The 15,395-nt window shown below is 47.7% G+C and overlaps 1 protein-coding gene across 1 annotated transcript in view; it reads right to left on the bottom strand.

Moving 5' to 3' along the window:
• The window catches only part of LCP2 (lymphocyte cytosolic protein 2), a 45,653-nt gene that overhangs the window by 27,050 nt on the left and 3,208 nt on the right, over positions 1–15,395 (bottom strand). The window contains exons 2-3 of the mRNA XM_007077646.3: positions 13,689–13,751; positions 7,833–7,879 (exon numbers count right to left, since the gene is read on the bottom strand). Coding sequence (XP_007077708.1) covers positions 7,833–7,879; positions 13,689–13,751 — 110 coding nt within the window. The remainder of the gene's footprint in view (positions 1–7,832; positions 7,880–13,688; positions 13,752–15,395) is intronic.

Genomic DNA, 15,395 nt, shown 5'->3' with positions numbered 1-15,395 from the left:
CTTCAGATTCTGTATTTCCTTCTCTCTCTGCCCCTCCCCTGCTCACGCTCTGTCTCTCTCTCTCTCTCAAAAATAAATAAATAAATTTATAGATGAGGCCACAGAGGCTCAGACAAAGGAAGGGATTGGCCAAAGGAGTGGGTTAGTGATAAAGCCACCCCCTCCCAGAAAACACATCTGCCCCAGAAGCCAGGCTCCCTGATTACCAGGGCAGCATATTTTTAACATCCCACAACCTTGTGTTAATTTTCATTATGCTACAAGCTTCCCAGGAGCCGACACGATTGAGCCTGTGGCCCATCCAAGAATGAGCCAGTATCTACATTCCTTCTGTTAAGTGACCATCTCAAGGTAACTAGTTTGGACTAAAACAAAATAGCTAAGTTGGCAATGGTGGTCCTTAGCATCCATTACCACCTGCTTCCCTCATCATGCCCCCAGTCTCCCCAGCCCCCGCTTCTCTGTGGTCCCAGGACACTGCTGCTCTCAGCCCTTCTCCCTCATTAGAATGACAGGATAAATTTTATAAACACACTGGGGACTTAAGAGGACGGAGGAGAGAGGGCAATGTTCCGTCCTCCACTGTAATGTCACTGTTGGGATTTCACACTGCCCCGACTGGGAAGATGCTTTAAAGCAGGGGCGGGGACTTCACAGTGGCCTCCTGATTACGCCACCGGAGCACCTGTGACACTCTTCTTTTGCTTCCTCTATGCGATTATCTTGAGAAGCTGATGGGATTCCCTCTCCACCCTCGTCGGACAGGTGGGACGGACGGCTCCCACAGAGCCACAGGGGGAGGCTTGCTGGTACCCTGCCTCCTGGCCAGATCCGGCAGTGGTGGCCACAGCAGCCACTCCCATGCAGGCACGCCTTCATTCAACAATATGCATTGAGGGCCTTCAGAGTGCCAGCACCTCTGCTGAGAGCTCAAGAAGCCTCACTGAATAAAGCAAAGGCCCATGATCTCACGGAGCTTACGTGCTAGTGGAGAGGGACGGATAAACAATGAACATTTAAGGAAGTGAAATTCTAAGTATTGTGTATAGATACATGCAAGGGAGGTGGGGGCTGGGTGAGGGGGCAGGAATGCACGGGTAGGGTGGGGTTGCAATTGAAAATGAGCAGGCCTCCCCACAGAGGTGACATTTCAGCAATGACCTGAAGAAGGGGGGACTAGGCCGCCCCTCAAAGTGCCCGTCCAGCAGCGCTTGGTAGGCTCTGACTAGCCCACACAGCTGCTTTGGTCCTGAAAAGACCTGCTCTCTGCGGTGTCTCTTCTTACCAGTATCTTTAACAGCCAGGCTAGAGGCTTCTGGGGCTCTAACTGGCTAAGGAAGGAAATGTCAAACCGCAGGCCCTGACAGAAGAACTGCAAAGAGGTGACAGAGAGCAGAGCAGGGCCCGCCCGGCCGGCTTGCAGCAAAACATGGGCTCCCAGGGTCCTCCTATTTTGACAGGCATCAAAGGGCACCTTCCAAGCCAGCCGGGACCACTACTGAGGGGCGGGTGGGCAGGTGGCAGTGCTGACGGACAGGGCAGGTGCGTGGAAGCTGTGTGTGAACCTTCAAAGTTGTCCCCCACTCTCACACCCTCGGAGAACCACGTGACAGTGAGTGGCCGGAGGTGACTCATTCCTCCTCCTCCCCACAAATGCCAGGCCTCACTCAGCAGCAGGGCTGGGTGGCGGGTAGACATGATTCTCTCTGCTTTGCCTTGTTTTAGGGATAAACTGGCTGCTAAATTGGGGCTGAACCGTCTGACAGGAAGTCAAGCCTTGTAGCAAGGTGCTTCCAGCACAGTTGCAGCCCTAGCTTGCTGCGAGATGGGGGCCAGTCTTTGACTTCTCAGCCACAGGCCTTTCCTGGTGATGTTAGAAGACAGAGTGTGGGTCTCTGTCCCGAGTCTGACTGCAATGTCCTGCCCCATAAGCAGTGCCTACTAGATGACCACGGCAAGGCATTTGTCCTCCCTAGGCTCCAGTTCCTCAGCAGCAAAATAAGAGGGATAGCCCTGGTTAGGGAATCCCGACCAGCTTGACTGCCAGAATTACATGGGTGCACCTGCTATAAACACAGATTACCAGCTCACTGTAGACTTAGCCTATCAGAGCCTACATGGGGGAGGCCTGGGAGCAGCGATACCAATGAGTTTCCTGGGTGACTCCTACAGTCTCAAAAGGTAGTGAAATCAATCTTGTTATTCTTTGTGTTCTTGGAACTTTGTTTTTAATTTTAAGGAGGAGGAGGAGAAGGATGAGGAGAAGGAAGAAAGAGGAGGGAAAGGAGGAGCTGGAGGAGGAGAAGGAAGAGGAGGACATGGAGGAGGAGATAGAGGAGGAGATGGGGGAGGAGGAGATGGAGGGAGAGGGGAAGGGGGAGGAGGGAGAGGAGCTGGAGGAGGAGGAGATGGGGGAGGAGGAGGAGGAGGAGATGGAGGGAGAGGAGACAGGGGAGGAGGAGATGGGTGACGGGAAGATGGGGAAGGGGGAGGTGGGGGAGGGAAAGAAGGGGAAGGGGGAGGTGGGGGAGGGAAAGATGGGAAAGGGGGAGGTGAATGAGGAGGAGGAGGCGAAGGAAGGAGAAGAGATGAGAGAGGAGGATGTGGAGGAGGAGAAGGTGGAGGAGAAGCTAGATAAGGAGGAGATAGAGGAAGAGATGGAAGAGGAGGAGAAGGTGGAGAATGTGGAGGAGGAGGTGGGGGAGGAGGAGGAGGTGAGGGAGGAGATGGTCTCCCTTTCAATGGTCCCTTGTGCTTTATCAAGGACAAGTGGAGGCCCACTCCAGGTTTTGAAATCAACTTTGCTGGTCACAGAGAAGTAAGAAGGACAGTATAGAAAGAAAGGCAGGCAGAAAGGGGAGGTAGGGAGGAAGCGGAGTAGGATAGAAAGTACCAGATCCCATAGAACACAGGAAGAGGAGACGTCCGTCCAGGAACAGTCCCTCTGTGTGTCCTATATTGTGGCAGGTGCTCCTGTGGCGTTCACAGGCTTATAATACAAATGCATTTGTTTGCCTCAGCTCCCCCAGGAAGAACTTGAGAGAGCTTTCTCTCTCTCTTCCAGGCCCTCCCACAATGGAAGCCTTGCTCCCTCGACTCTGATTCCAGAGGGCACACTGGTGCCTCCCAGCAGAACACATTCCCAGGCCCAGAACAGGAGAAGCCTTTTTGCTCAGCTCTGTCCTCTCCTACAGCCTCATCTCCAGCTCTCCGCCTGTCACTGCCTGCCTGTCCTCTGTCCCCGTGTCAGCCCCTCCCCCAGGGCACCCAGCACACATTCACACTCTCCCTCTGGCTCTTGCTCTGCTTTTCATCCTTCTTTTTAAACTTTTTTTTAATGTTTATTTATTTTCGAGAGAGAGACAGAGTGTGAGTGGGGGAGGGGCAGAGAGAGAGGGAGACACAGAATCCAAAGCAGGCTCCGGGCTTTGCACTGTCAGCGCAGAGCCCGACGTGGGGCTTGAACTCATGGACCGCGAGATCATGACCTGAGCTGAAGCTGGTGCTTAACCGACTGAGCTACCCAGGCACCCCTGCTTTTCATCCTTCTTTAAAGGATGTTCCACTTCTAAGGGTCTTCCTCCTTGAACCAAGAGCCAAACCTCTGGAAGGTCTGTCCTCGTAACTTGAAAAGCCAGGTGTGGGTCCTGGGACTCAGGAAGGTGCCTTTTGCCACCATCTCCGGCCTCAGGAGAGAATCACGTGTGGGTGGGAAGCAAAAGTTGGAGGGCCTGGCATGGTCTCCCCACTTCTCAGCCTTGGACCCCCCAATAAATTTACATGTAGTATTTTACTTGGGCTTCACAATTATTTTGTGGTAGGCAAATTAAATTATTCCCATTTTTACCACCCAAGAAAGTGAGGCGCTAAGAGAGGCACTTGTCAAGGGCCACGTGAGCAGTTTTACTGTGGGGCTGATCTAGGAAGTCAAGTTTCTGTACTTGCTTTCGGGGAGAAGGAGTGACGTCAGTTGAGAGGAGGCCCTTCTCATGTGGGGAGGACTGGCTACCTGGTCAGGGATTAGCCAATGAATGTGAGAAGGAAGGAGAAGGGCAGACAGCCTGTCATCCTGGCAATTCTGTTAAGGCTTGGTCACATTCTTTAAGGAGCACAAGAAGGCCTATTTACCGCTGGGTCCCTCCCTCCGGCCTGCCTCCGTCCTCTTTCCCTGTCTGCTGTATCTTAGGTATGCTGTCTCTGCTATGAGGAGACCGACAGCTTCATCAGGAGGGTGGACGAATAAACAGGTATTACCGCATCACCCCTCTGATGGGATCTTAGCTTTTTCCCAGCCTAATTCCACTATCGGTAATGGGTACAGTGGGAACTCATGATATAAAGAGACTCATCCAACACCTATCTGTTGCATACACCGTGACCCCATCACTCCCTTCTCCTTATCTTTTAGTTTATACTATGGATTTAAATATAAAATTCATAAAATTTTAAAAATAAACTCCAAACAGGCATCATCAGATTTTAACCTGTCTTCTATTGATTTAACCAGATAATGCTCAGCTATGCCATGGGTCTTAAGCTCATCCCTATAAGGGAAGCTTTGTTGTTTTATTTAAAAACTCTCCTCCATTACAGCATCCAGGGTGTCTCTGGGAGAAACTGTCCGAGAGAGTAGCTGGTACTGTATTTGCAAACAAAGCCTTCCTCACCAGAATCTACCTTCCTACACATCTATTTAATAGAGTTTTCTTTTTTCTTTTTTTTTAAGCATGGGAGAAGAAAATCAAGATATTCAGAGGAGCATAATCTTGTTTTGGTCTGCTGTACATAAACACAATTTCTTTCCCATAGCCCTTCAGGGTAATGATTATGGCAAATGAACCTATGTACAAGGGAATGAAACAAATCAGCATTGAATATCTATATGCATCCAGGGCACCACCAGGCAGCTTACATGGGCTGCCTCCTTTATAACCCAGCAATGCCTGAGAGTTAGTTCGTTTCCCTTCTACAGATGAAACAGGCACAGAGGGTTGACGGGATTTCCCCCAGGTCCTATGGCTGGTGGGAGGCAGAGCCCACTTTGGAACGTGGCTCTCCCTTGCTCCAAAGTCCATGCCTTTCTAGTCTCTAATCCTCCCCCTTTCGCAGGATAGAATGATTAGTAAAAACAGAATGGTGCTCATTGGGATTTTCCATAAAATAACAGGAATAGCTAACACTTCTTCAGGGCATATTATTATTTCCTCTAACCTTCCCACTAACTCTTTGAGGTAGGTTTTATTATTATCCCCATTTTACAGATGAGGAAGCTGAGGCTCAGGGAACTCAGATAACTTGTCCACAAACTCACAGCTGGTGAATGGAAGAATTGGGTCTCAAGTAGTCAGACCTCAGAGCCTGTACTTTTACTCACTAAGCTCTTCTGTCTGCCTGTTTATACCTAAAATTATAACCTTTAAAAGAGTGAGTTGCATGGTCACATTCCTTTATTTTAGAGACTGGGAAAGTGAGAGTAGACTAGGGACTCTTCCCAGGCATAGAGCTCATTAGAAGTAGAACTGGGATTGGTGCTTCTTATACACGTCTGCCAAGAGGGACAGTCACGCTTAGAATCACCAAATCAGGGCAGCAGGGACCTTCCCTAGATGCCTCCCTCACTACTCCCCATTCACCTTCGTGTTCCACGGGCAGGTCCATAGCTTGTCTGGGGCACACATGCACACGTTGGAGAGGGATTTTGTTTCAGTTTTCAAATAGCTAAAGGAATACCCCAGCCCTACCGCACCCGCAGCGTGTGAGTGTTTACAATCCGCCTTGCACGCTAACCGAAAACCACTTCTCACCCCGCCTCCTTCTCCAAGCACTCAGGCATAGCTCCAGACATCAACTGAGCTCAGCCTTAAAATAAAAAAGGATCTTCCAAGCTGAAAGGGCCTTCCTTATCTCTTTCCTTCCACCGCTCTGATTAAATCCCCTCTGGCCTGATCCCTGCGTCTTCAGGGGCCACAGCCCTCGCTGAGGCTCCTACCTCATTAGCAGGGTCATGGCCATCACCCCCTAGCTGGCTGTCATGCCACAGGCTGGGCCCTCCATCTTTCACACTGGCTAGAGAAAGCCAAGACACCAGCTTTACCTTCGCGTTCTCCCTGTTGCACTCACCTCCACACCCCTCCTAGACTCCTTAGGATAGCTCACAGGACCCTTCTAAACTGTGACTAGTCACTGCAGCCTCTTTGTTTTGTGCCCCCATGTGCATGCCCCAGTTGCTCTGGCCCACTTGTAGTTTCATTAAACTCCCTGGTGCCTGTGCCTTGGCAATATAGTCCCCATTCCTAGAACGTCCTTCAACCCATTCTTTATCTGACCATTCCTGGTATATGTCAAGACCCAACTTAGCTTTCCTGCCTTCCCAAAGTCTTCCCCAAATGCCAAGGGGAAAACGACTCCTGCCCTCCTACTCCCGGTGAACATGCCCATGCATGTGCCCCAGCACCGTTAATCAATCATGGTATGATTGCTTTGTATATCTGACCCTCCCACTAGAATGTGAGTGTCCTGCAGTGGGGATTCTGTCCCTTATGTATTTGTAGCCTGAGTAATTAACAAGGGTCTGACGTTAAATCGGCGTCTAGTAGCAGTTCATTAAATGAGTGAAGTATTAGTGTTGTATGGGGACCAGGAGATGCAAACCCAACTGCTCTCAAGGACCAGGTATATATATATATATATATATATATATATATATATATATAAATATATATTGCATAAAATATATATTGTATAAATATATACAAAATACATATTGTATAAATATATACTATGTATATTGTATAAATATATCCTATATATATTATATAAATATATTGCATAAATATATTTTATTACATATGTTTATTATGTATACTAAGAATATATTACATAACACGGAGATTTCTAGTGCCTTTTGATAAGTTCAAAGATGGGACATCATCAGGTCCATACGGACTGGCACGGAGTGGCTGCAGCTCTCTTGGGAGGGAAAATATTCCGATTTTCCACAATCTCCACCACTCCCTAATTCTTCACCGACAACGCGGCTTAGTGCTGATGACCTCTTTTGACACCATAATTGTGCTATTATGTTTGTGATAGTGGAGAAATATTTCTTCATACTCATATTCTATTCAAAGGTGGTAAAATGAAGGAGAAATTGATAGGACTTTGTATGGCTCAAGACGGCCCATTTTACACATTTATATCTCCTGCCTGGCTCGGGTAAGCTTTTGAGTCCGGAAGACCCTTGCTAGAGGGATGAAAACACACGACGCAAAGCGCGTGATGCATCTTCTCCCGTCCGCACCCACCCCAGACCTCAGCAACGCGTCACGCTCTCCCTTCCTCAGGATTCTTCTCAGTACAGTGGCCCCGGCAGCCATTCCCAAGCAACAGGTAGCAACAGACAGAATGATGTCCGTTGCCACTCTTCATCGGGTCCAACTCTCTCATGGCCAAGAGCTGGAGACTGTGGTCCAGAAAGCTTAAGCAATCACTGATCTGATGATGATGCCCTCGTGGAACGGATCTCGTGATGCCAGTGCCCAAGCCACCCCACAGGGAGAGAGGAAATGAAGACGTGGCTCACAGTCAGGCTTGGCTTTGGCAAGAGCTGCCAACACACCAATTGGGCTGGATCTGTTACTTTCTTTTTTCTTTCAACTTATCAAGTATCACTTCTCTCTCCCGTGCCCTGCACTTGCCTCTCTATAGCCTTCCTGTTCACTTTCCTAGTTCAAACCAACCGTGACAGATTAACTGACCCAGCTATCCCTGGGCTATGTCCCATTCCAGCCTCGGTTCCCCAAAACACTCAAGGAATCAGGGGGAGTACTTACGGCACCCGGAGCTTAGGGAACTTCTGGATGTCATTTTCTGTCAGGTTCTGAAACGAAGACACGGGCAGGTTACAACCCACAGGAGGGGCCTTGGGCCAGGTGAGGAGAGGGAGGTGTGAAACAGGGAGCCGTGGGCCTTCAGCTGAGTGAAGGGTACACCTCCCCCACCTACCCAAAGCCCAGCTTCCAGATGTTGCGTGAAAACCTGTGGGCCTGGTGTTGCCGCGTCTACGTTTTCAAAGGGAATACCCAACCCTGGATTTTAGGTGAAATTTCCTGAGTTCGAAATATCGACAAATAACTTTAAATGAAGCAAACAAACAACCACACACCGTGAGAGCTAAACTGTGAAGCCAAACCACTCGTCTCGTGAGCCGAATTTGGCCACACGCTGTGACCTCTTGCCTAGGCTCTTACCCCAGACTTCAGGGTCCCTCTCAGTTTCCATATGCAGGAGCTGTGAGAAGCCAGCCTGGAGAAGGAATCTGTGCCCTGATACCAGCAAAAGCCTCTCTCATCAGGGTTAGTGGTAGGATTCAATAAAGAGGCTTTCCTGAGGGAACAGAGAAGGGAAAGGAGAAAGGAACTCATATTTGTGAAGAACTGACTCTGGGCCTCTGCCTTGCTAGCACCTCGACTAATCTTCACATCAGTCCTGTGATTTAGGAAGTATCAGCGTCCCCATTTATAGGTGAGAAAACCGAGGCCCTGGGATGTTGACGTAATTTTAGCTTGTGGGTGATGGAGCTGAGACTGGAAGCTTGCCCTGTGGTATCTGCGATCGATTTTCTCCCTGCAAATTTCTCTCTTCCCACATCTGATCCCTTTGAGGGACCCGCTGGCCCATGCTGGAGGGGAGGAGTGGGGGGAAGGGTAAGAGAAGAAGGTGCCCTGGAGGGAGGAGGAGAGGCAGGGTGCCGATACTGGAAACAGAAAAGAGGTGAGCACACTTTCCATGGGATGAATGCTGAGACAGAGAAGGGCATCCACTGGCATTCTAACTGAGGCTAGAGAACCAGGTGGTTACGGTGGAGGCTCTGAGTCAGGCTGGATTTGCATCTTGGTTCATCCACTTAACAGCTGTCTGATTTGGGGCACACAGTTAGGCTCACTGAGCCTCAGTTTCCTTCTCTGTAAAATAGGAATCATTATACTAATAAGAGCCACCTTTCAGGGGTGGTGAGCACTGAATGAGATGATGCGTGTCAGGTGCTTGGCTCAGTGCTTGACATGCCCTATATGAATAATAAACCCAAGGTGAATAATTTGTGTGAAAATAAATAATAATTAGCTGGGGTCTGGCTGGCTCTTGGAGGTTTTTGCTTCTTCTGCTCTGGGCTGGGAGCCTGGCAGGTTGTTTGCCTCCTATGGGTAAGCACTGGGCATGCTCCCCTTTGAGCCCAGTGGCACAGGGCTGGGGGCATCTTAGCAGTGTGTTTATTGGGCCCATCTGCTCCAGCTCTCGGACCCAGGCTCCTCAGTAAACCTGGCAGCAGGGTTGGGGCCGGAGTTTGCCCAGAGTCCTGAGACAATCAGGCTTTTTTTTTCTTTGCAAGTTTTTATTTAAATTCTAGTTAGTTAACATACAGTGTAATATTGTTTTCAGAAGTAGAATTTACTGATTCATCCCTTACATATAACACCTGGTGCTCAACAGGACAAGTGCCCTCCTTAATACCCGTCACCTAGTTAGCCCATCTTCCACCCACCTCCCTCCATCAACCCTCAGTTTGTTCTCTATCATTAAGAGCCTCTTATGGTTTGCTTCCCTCTTTCTTTGGTCCTTTCCCCTATGTTCATCTGTTTTGTTTCTTAAATTCCACATATGAGTGAAATCGTATGATATTTGTCTTTCTCTGACTTACTTTGCTTAGCATAATACACTCTAGCTCTCATCCACATGGTTGTAAAGGGCAATATTTCATTCCTTCTCATGGCTGAGTAATATTCCATTGCACATATATATACCACAAATTCTTTATCGATTCATTACTCAGTGGACATTTGGGCTCTTTCCATAGTTTGGCTATTGTTGATAATGCTACTATAAACATCTTTTTGAGGAAATTCCATACTGCTTTCCAGAGTGGATGCACCAGCTTGACAATCAGGCTTTTGGTCAAGCTTCTTAACTTCTCTCTCTTTTTTAATTTTGACATCCCATAGGCACTTGGGTAGCTCAGTTGGTTAAGCCTCGACTTTGGCTCAGGTCATGATGTCACGGTGTGTGGGTTTGAGCCCCGCATTGGGCTCTGTGCTGACAGCTCAGGGCCCGGAGCCTGCTTCGGATTCTGTGTCTACCTCTCTCTCTGCCCCTCCCTCCCCTGTGCTCTGTCTCTCAAAAATGAATGAATGTTAATTTTTTTTTAATTTAAATTTTAACATCCCCTGTGCATTGGCTTCTCCTCCCTCTCAGGGATGTACCAAGACACATGTTCAGAGTGGCACGCAGAATGCAGGACTTCCTGGGGGTCACCAGAGAGCTGGGGGCTGACTACTGACTGGCCAACATGAGGATGTAAGCTGAGGGGATCTGAGGAAGAATGTGAAGGAGAAGGTGGATGTGAGCATGGCTGGAGACACAGAGGAACAGGATATCAGGAAAGAGAAAGGCCTTTAGAACAAGGACAGAAACTGGGTGGAAAGATGAGAGATATTTAAACAGGATTTTCAGAGAGTTCTGCTGCGTGATGTAACCCCTCCTCTACCTCCTTCTGAAGCTTCCAGCAACTCTGGGTTACCTGTATGATCACTTATGGTCTTGCAGGAGTGTGATTATGTGGTGAGTGTGTCCTCACCATGGCCCCTGCCTGGGGAGGCGACGTGTGGACACTCCTGCCCGCCCGCCCAGTATCCCCTCTCTCTTGCTCCCTTACTGACTGGACCTGGATTTTGTTAGGGGCAGTAAATGTGCCAAGTCCAAGATATTTAACATCCTACACTTCTTTGGAGGTGGCGGAAGTCACAGGACTCAGTTGTGGCCCGTAAGATATAACCCGAAGTCTAGGGGGTGGAACTTCCAGAAAAGTTACTAGTTTCCTGAAAGCAAGGGGAGGCGTTCCCCACACACTTCTGTGCCTTCTACTCTTTGCCCTCCCCCACTCCATCCTGCCTGGAGTGTGGATGTCAGGTCTAGAGGTGGCATAGCCAACTTACAACCAGTAGGACAGAAGCCACAAGCTTTTTCCATGACTAGAAGGGGCCTGTGTTCTGGGTGACTTCTTTCAGCAACTCACCGGCCCCGAGAGCCTACTCTAGATTCTTTATCACTTGAGAAAGATAAAGCCCTATTTGGTTAAGCCACTGTGGTCAGGTTTCTGTTACAGGCAGCCACCGCCTTCCCAACTGACATGGGTTCCTAACACATTTCATCCTCTTCCTCTACCTTCTGAAAACATGGCACCCCTTTCCCCACCAGACAAGGTCCTACTCTTCTCACTGGGGAACCAAAATGGCAGCAAAACAGATTCAAGGGACCTACTATCTCCAACAGTGAAGAGAGAGACAGAGAGACAGAGAGACTATGGTCTTCCACTTTTGCCTTCAGTAGCAGAATGGTCCTGGATATTATAAAACCAGGAATGATATATGAGAAATTAGGACTCCAATCAGAGCTCACACTGTACCCAGGGCACCTGGGGTAGAGGGTGGGTATCAGCAGAAGCTGTCTCTAAATACCCCAGTTGTGAGACCAGGAACCAGCTTCTGCTCCTTGCTCTGCGGATTCCTAGTCCCCTTCTTTCCACTTCCTCCTACTCCCACAATAAACAGAACAGCAGTCTCCAGGGACTGACAGGTCCTGGATATGAAAGCAGAGGAGACAGAACTGCTCAGACACTCTCTCTCAGCCACGGAAACAACCCTGTCCTAGTAGGCCTGCAGTTAACACAGGGAGTGTTGCAGGGACTGGAAGGGACTGTCACCCACTGTTACCCAGTCCAACGTGCTCGTGCTCATGCTCGAGAGGAGAGAGGCTCAGAAAAGTCGAGTGCTTGCTCAAGGTGACCCAGAGCATCAGTGCTGTAAGCAGGACCATCCTCAAATATGTGTTACTCCCTTCCACTCACATTGATAAGTCTCAATCTCAGTTCTCAGTGCTGAAGGCACCAGAAGGAAATACTTACATATAGTACTAATGTGCAAAAGTGACAACAGAACCCCAGGTATTCCGTGGCTCAAAGCTCAGTATGAAGAAATAACATTGTTAAAAACTCATACAGTATTGGGGCTCAGTTGTTTAAGCATCCGACATTGGCTCAGGTCATGATCTCACAGTTTGTGGGTTCAAGCCCCAAGTCAGGCTCTGTGCTGACAGCTTGGAGCCTGGAGCCTGATTCAGATTCTGTGTCTCCCTCTCTCTCTGCCCCTCCCTGGCTCGCACTCTGTCTCTCAAAAATAAATAAACATTAAAAAAATTTAAAAAACCCTCATGTAATGTTAGAGTAAATTAAATGTGTACTTTAGTCCAATTACTAGGTACGTGACTTAGAAAATTCACATCACACCTCTGTACACATTCATATCACACCTCTGTACATGTTTCCTCAGTTGCAAAGGGGGTGGTTAGAGCCTTCCAAAAGATACTTTTTTGCTGTAAAACCAGCTTCTGGAAAGCAGAAATCACATCTTAGCTACCTCTATATTCTCAGAACATGGCATGGTCCAGTATGTAAAGGGAGCCCAAGAAAATGCTTGTGAAGTGAATGAGTGGGTGAATGCATGCATGATTTAGGTGAAGCAGTGCGTAAACATGTCTTACATGGCATATGGAAGCAAAACTCAGACCAACAGGGCACAGTTTGGTCTCCACATGAAACTTAAGAGCTGCCTAGAAAGGGCAGATGACCATGCGTAGTAGTGAGCTCACCATCACTAAAAGAATTCAAGCAGATGTTAGTGGCAGGGAGGCAATATAGGAAACGGATTGGAGTGCTGAGTGGAAAGCCAGAGCACGTGACCTCTCTGGCCCCTTCTAACCCTGAAGTCTCATGGCCCAGTCCCCTCACTGCTACTGACCATGCCTTGCGAGGAAACACAACTTACCTTGCCCCCCTCACTCCAAATCCAAATTGTGAACATCTACCCATGAGACCTTTGAAGTCTCGTTCCTGCTTCTTTTTGAAGGGTGAGGAAACATGAGATGGGAAGGGCTGGATTGGTAGAGTCGGGTCTATCTTGCCTATAGACAAAGGTGCTATTTCAAGAGAAATGCTCAGACCACCTTCCAGCAACTCGCTACTTGTCAGAGGTGCATCCCTTTCTATTTAATGGCTTCGTTGCTCATGTAGAGCTGCATCTTAGTCTTACCCTTAAAGCTCTTTGCAACACACTGGAGTAGAGAGAGCCGTATCACATGTGTGTTTAATTGGCAAAAACCCAACTATGTGCATTTGGTAGAGAGAAAGAGGGATGGAATGAAATAATGAGGGTGATTCTACACTTTATTCCACTCAGTAAGTATGTACTCCAGAATGAGAGACGGGAAAAAAGAATCTTCCGTTCTCCCATGTGGTCTTTTTTCCCCTTAGACTTGCCTAAGTATGGACAGCATTTGAATAGATTTTCAAGATTGGGGGGAGGGGGGCTATATTGGATTCCTCCTTCTACTTTGACTATAGAATGTACCTTGGTATCAGTGAAAGACTGGGAGGTATCCTGAATAATAGGATCCCAAGAAGTGATGACAGCAAGGGTCATATAAAACCTCAGAAGAAGGCAAAGGGCTGTGTAGGGGTCCTGAAGACAGGCATTGACTCTGGGCATCCCCAGGAACAGGGTAGACTGGCTGGCCCTGCCATAATTGGTTAAAGTGTGGAACAGCTTTGGTCCCAATGTGTCAAACCAGCCAGCACTTACCAAAAACCGCTGCCCGTCGATGTGGTGCTTTTTCACTGCCTTTTCACAGTCCTTGTAGTTCAGCTGCAAAGAGGAGAGGAGAGTGCTATCAGCAGCAGGCAGGCGTATGCCATTGGTTCCCCTTGTTTGCCTGCCCCTGAAGCTTAGCAATTTGTGGTACTTGTGGCTAGCCAGACCCCCTTCCCGCCCTTCCCCCCATGATCGAACAGAGGGTCCCCATCCTTACCTCAACCCTGCTTTCACTTGCCCCTTGGGACTCTCTGAAATGGAGAAATTGCCTCAGTCTAAGGTTTGGGGGCCAATCCCTGCAGAAAAGGAGTGACCTCAAGCCTATACGGGCTGTGGCCACATGTCCCTCAGGCAGGTAGAGAAGAGGTCAGAAAGTGCATAAATAGCATCCATTGTCTTGCCACCCAAAGGCAACCTTGGCAAATGTCGCAATGTGCTTCCTACTATGCTTTGTTCTGTTTTAAAATGTTTATTTATTTATTTAATTTTGAGAGAGAGAGAGAGAGAGAGAGAGAGAGAGAGAGAAAGAGAGAGAATCCCAAGCAGGCTCCACACTAGCAGCGCAGAGCCTGATGCAGGGCTTGAGCTCATGAACCGTGAGATCATGACCTGAGCCTAAATCAAGAGTCAGAAGCTTAACCCACTGAGCTCCCCAGGCACCCCACAATGCTTAATTCTAAACATATTTCTAAATATAACTGAGGTTATAATTCATACTTAATCTTATTATCCTGTTTTTTTCTCTTAAAATTACCTTAAAGTGATAATATAGGCACTGCTTCATGTTCTTGCAAACTTCTTTTAAACAATTATTTTATTAAATTGCTACCATATTGCTGATCATTTAGGTTGTTTATCAGACTGCTGTTCCAATAATGGTACTAGAAACTGCTGATAATTATTGAATGCTTGCTATAGGGCAGGCACTCTTCTATGTATTTAAACCAGTCTTAAGTCTTTAACCCTCACATCTTCCAGATGGAGAGTCAAAGGTGAAGACACTTAAGTAACTTGCATGAGATCCATGGGTAGCAGGTGGCAGAGGGGACAATTGGGCTTCAGAACAAGGCTTTAATGTCTCTGTTAGGAATGTTCTCCTTTTTGTTAGTAACAGTATAACTTATAGCAAATGAATACATTTAAGTGTATCTTAAAACACCATCCAGATCAAACTGTAGACGATCATGGAAATCATTTTGCACACCTCTGTTTAAGATGGATTAAGCTGGATTCTCAGAACAGAGCTCTAAGATCAACAGGAATTATCTTGGTTGCTTTCCCCAAAAGTCACATTAATTGACAATCTTATCAGTTTTCTGTTTCACCTTGTCTTCGACAGCATAAGAATTTGCATTTGAAGTATCTCCAAATGTGACATTTCGGTCTGGAGTATTTAAGGTTAAATGTTTGCCCTGGAGAATCTTCTGTTCTCAACACAAGTGTGAGTCTCACAATTTGTGTCAGCCTTCTTTTGGGGGCAAATCATGGTCTTTTTTTTTAATGGTCAACCAATCTAAAAAGTGAATATATTTTTTGTAGCCTCTTGGCTTGAAAGGGTGGAGTAAATGTTAGAAAGCTCAGAAAAAGCTGATTTAGAGGTCAATGTGGAACACAGGCAGCATCTGAGGCATCCTGAACATCCTTTGTATTTTCACGCAGAGGGGAAGGAGTAGTTCTTATAGTATTTGACTGCCTTTA

This window comes from Panthera tigris, chromosome A1 (genome assembly GCF_018350195.1).
Source record: "Panthera tigris isolate Pti1 chromosome A1, P.tigris_Pti1_mat1.1, whole genome shotgun sequence".
Classification (NCBI taxonomy): Eukaryota; Metazoa; Chordata; class Mammalia; order Carnivora; family Felidae; genus Panthera; species Panthera tigris.
This window is presented reverse-complemented; position numbering and strand designations above follow the sequence as displayed.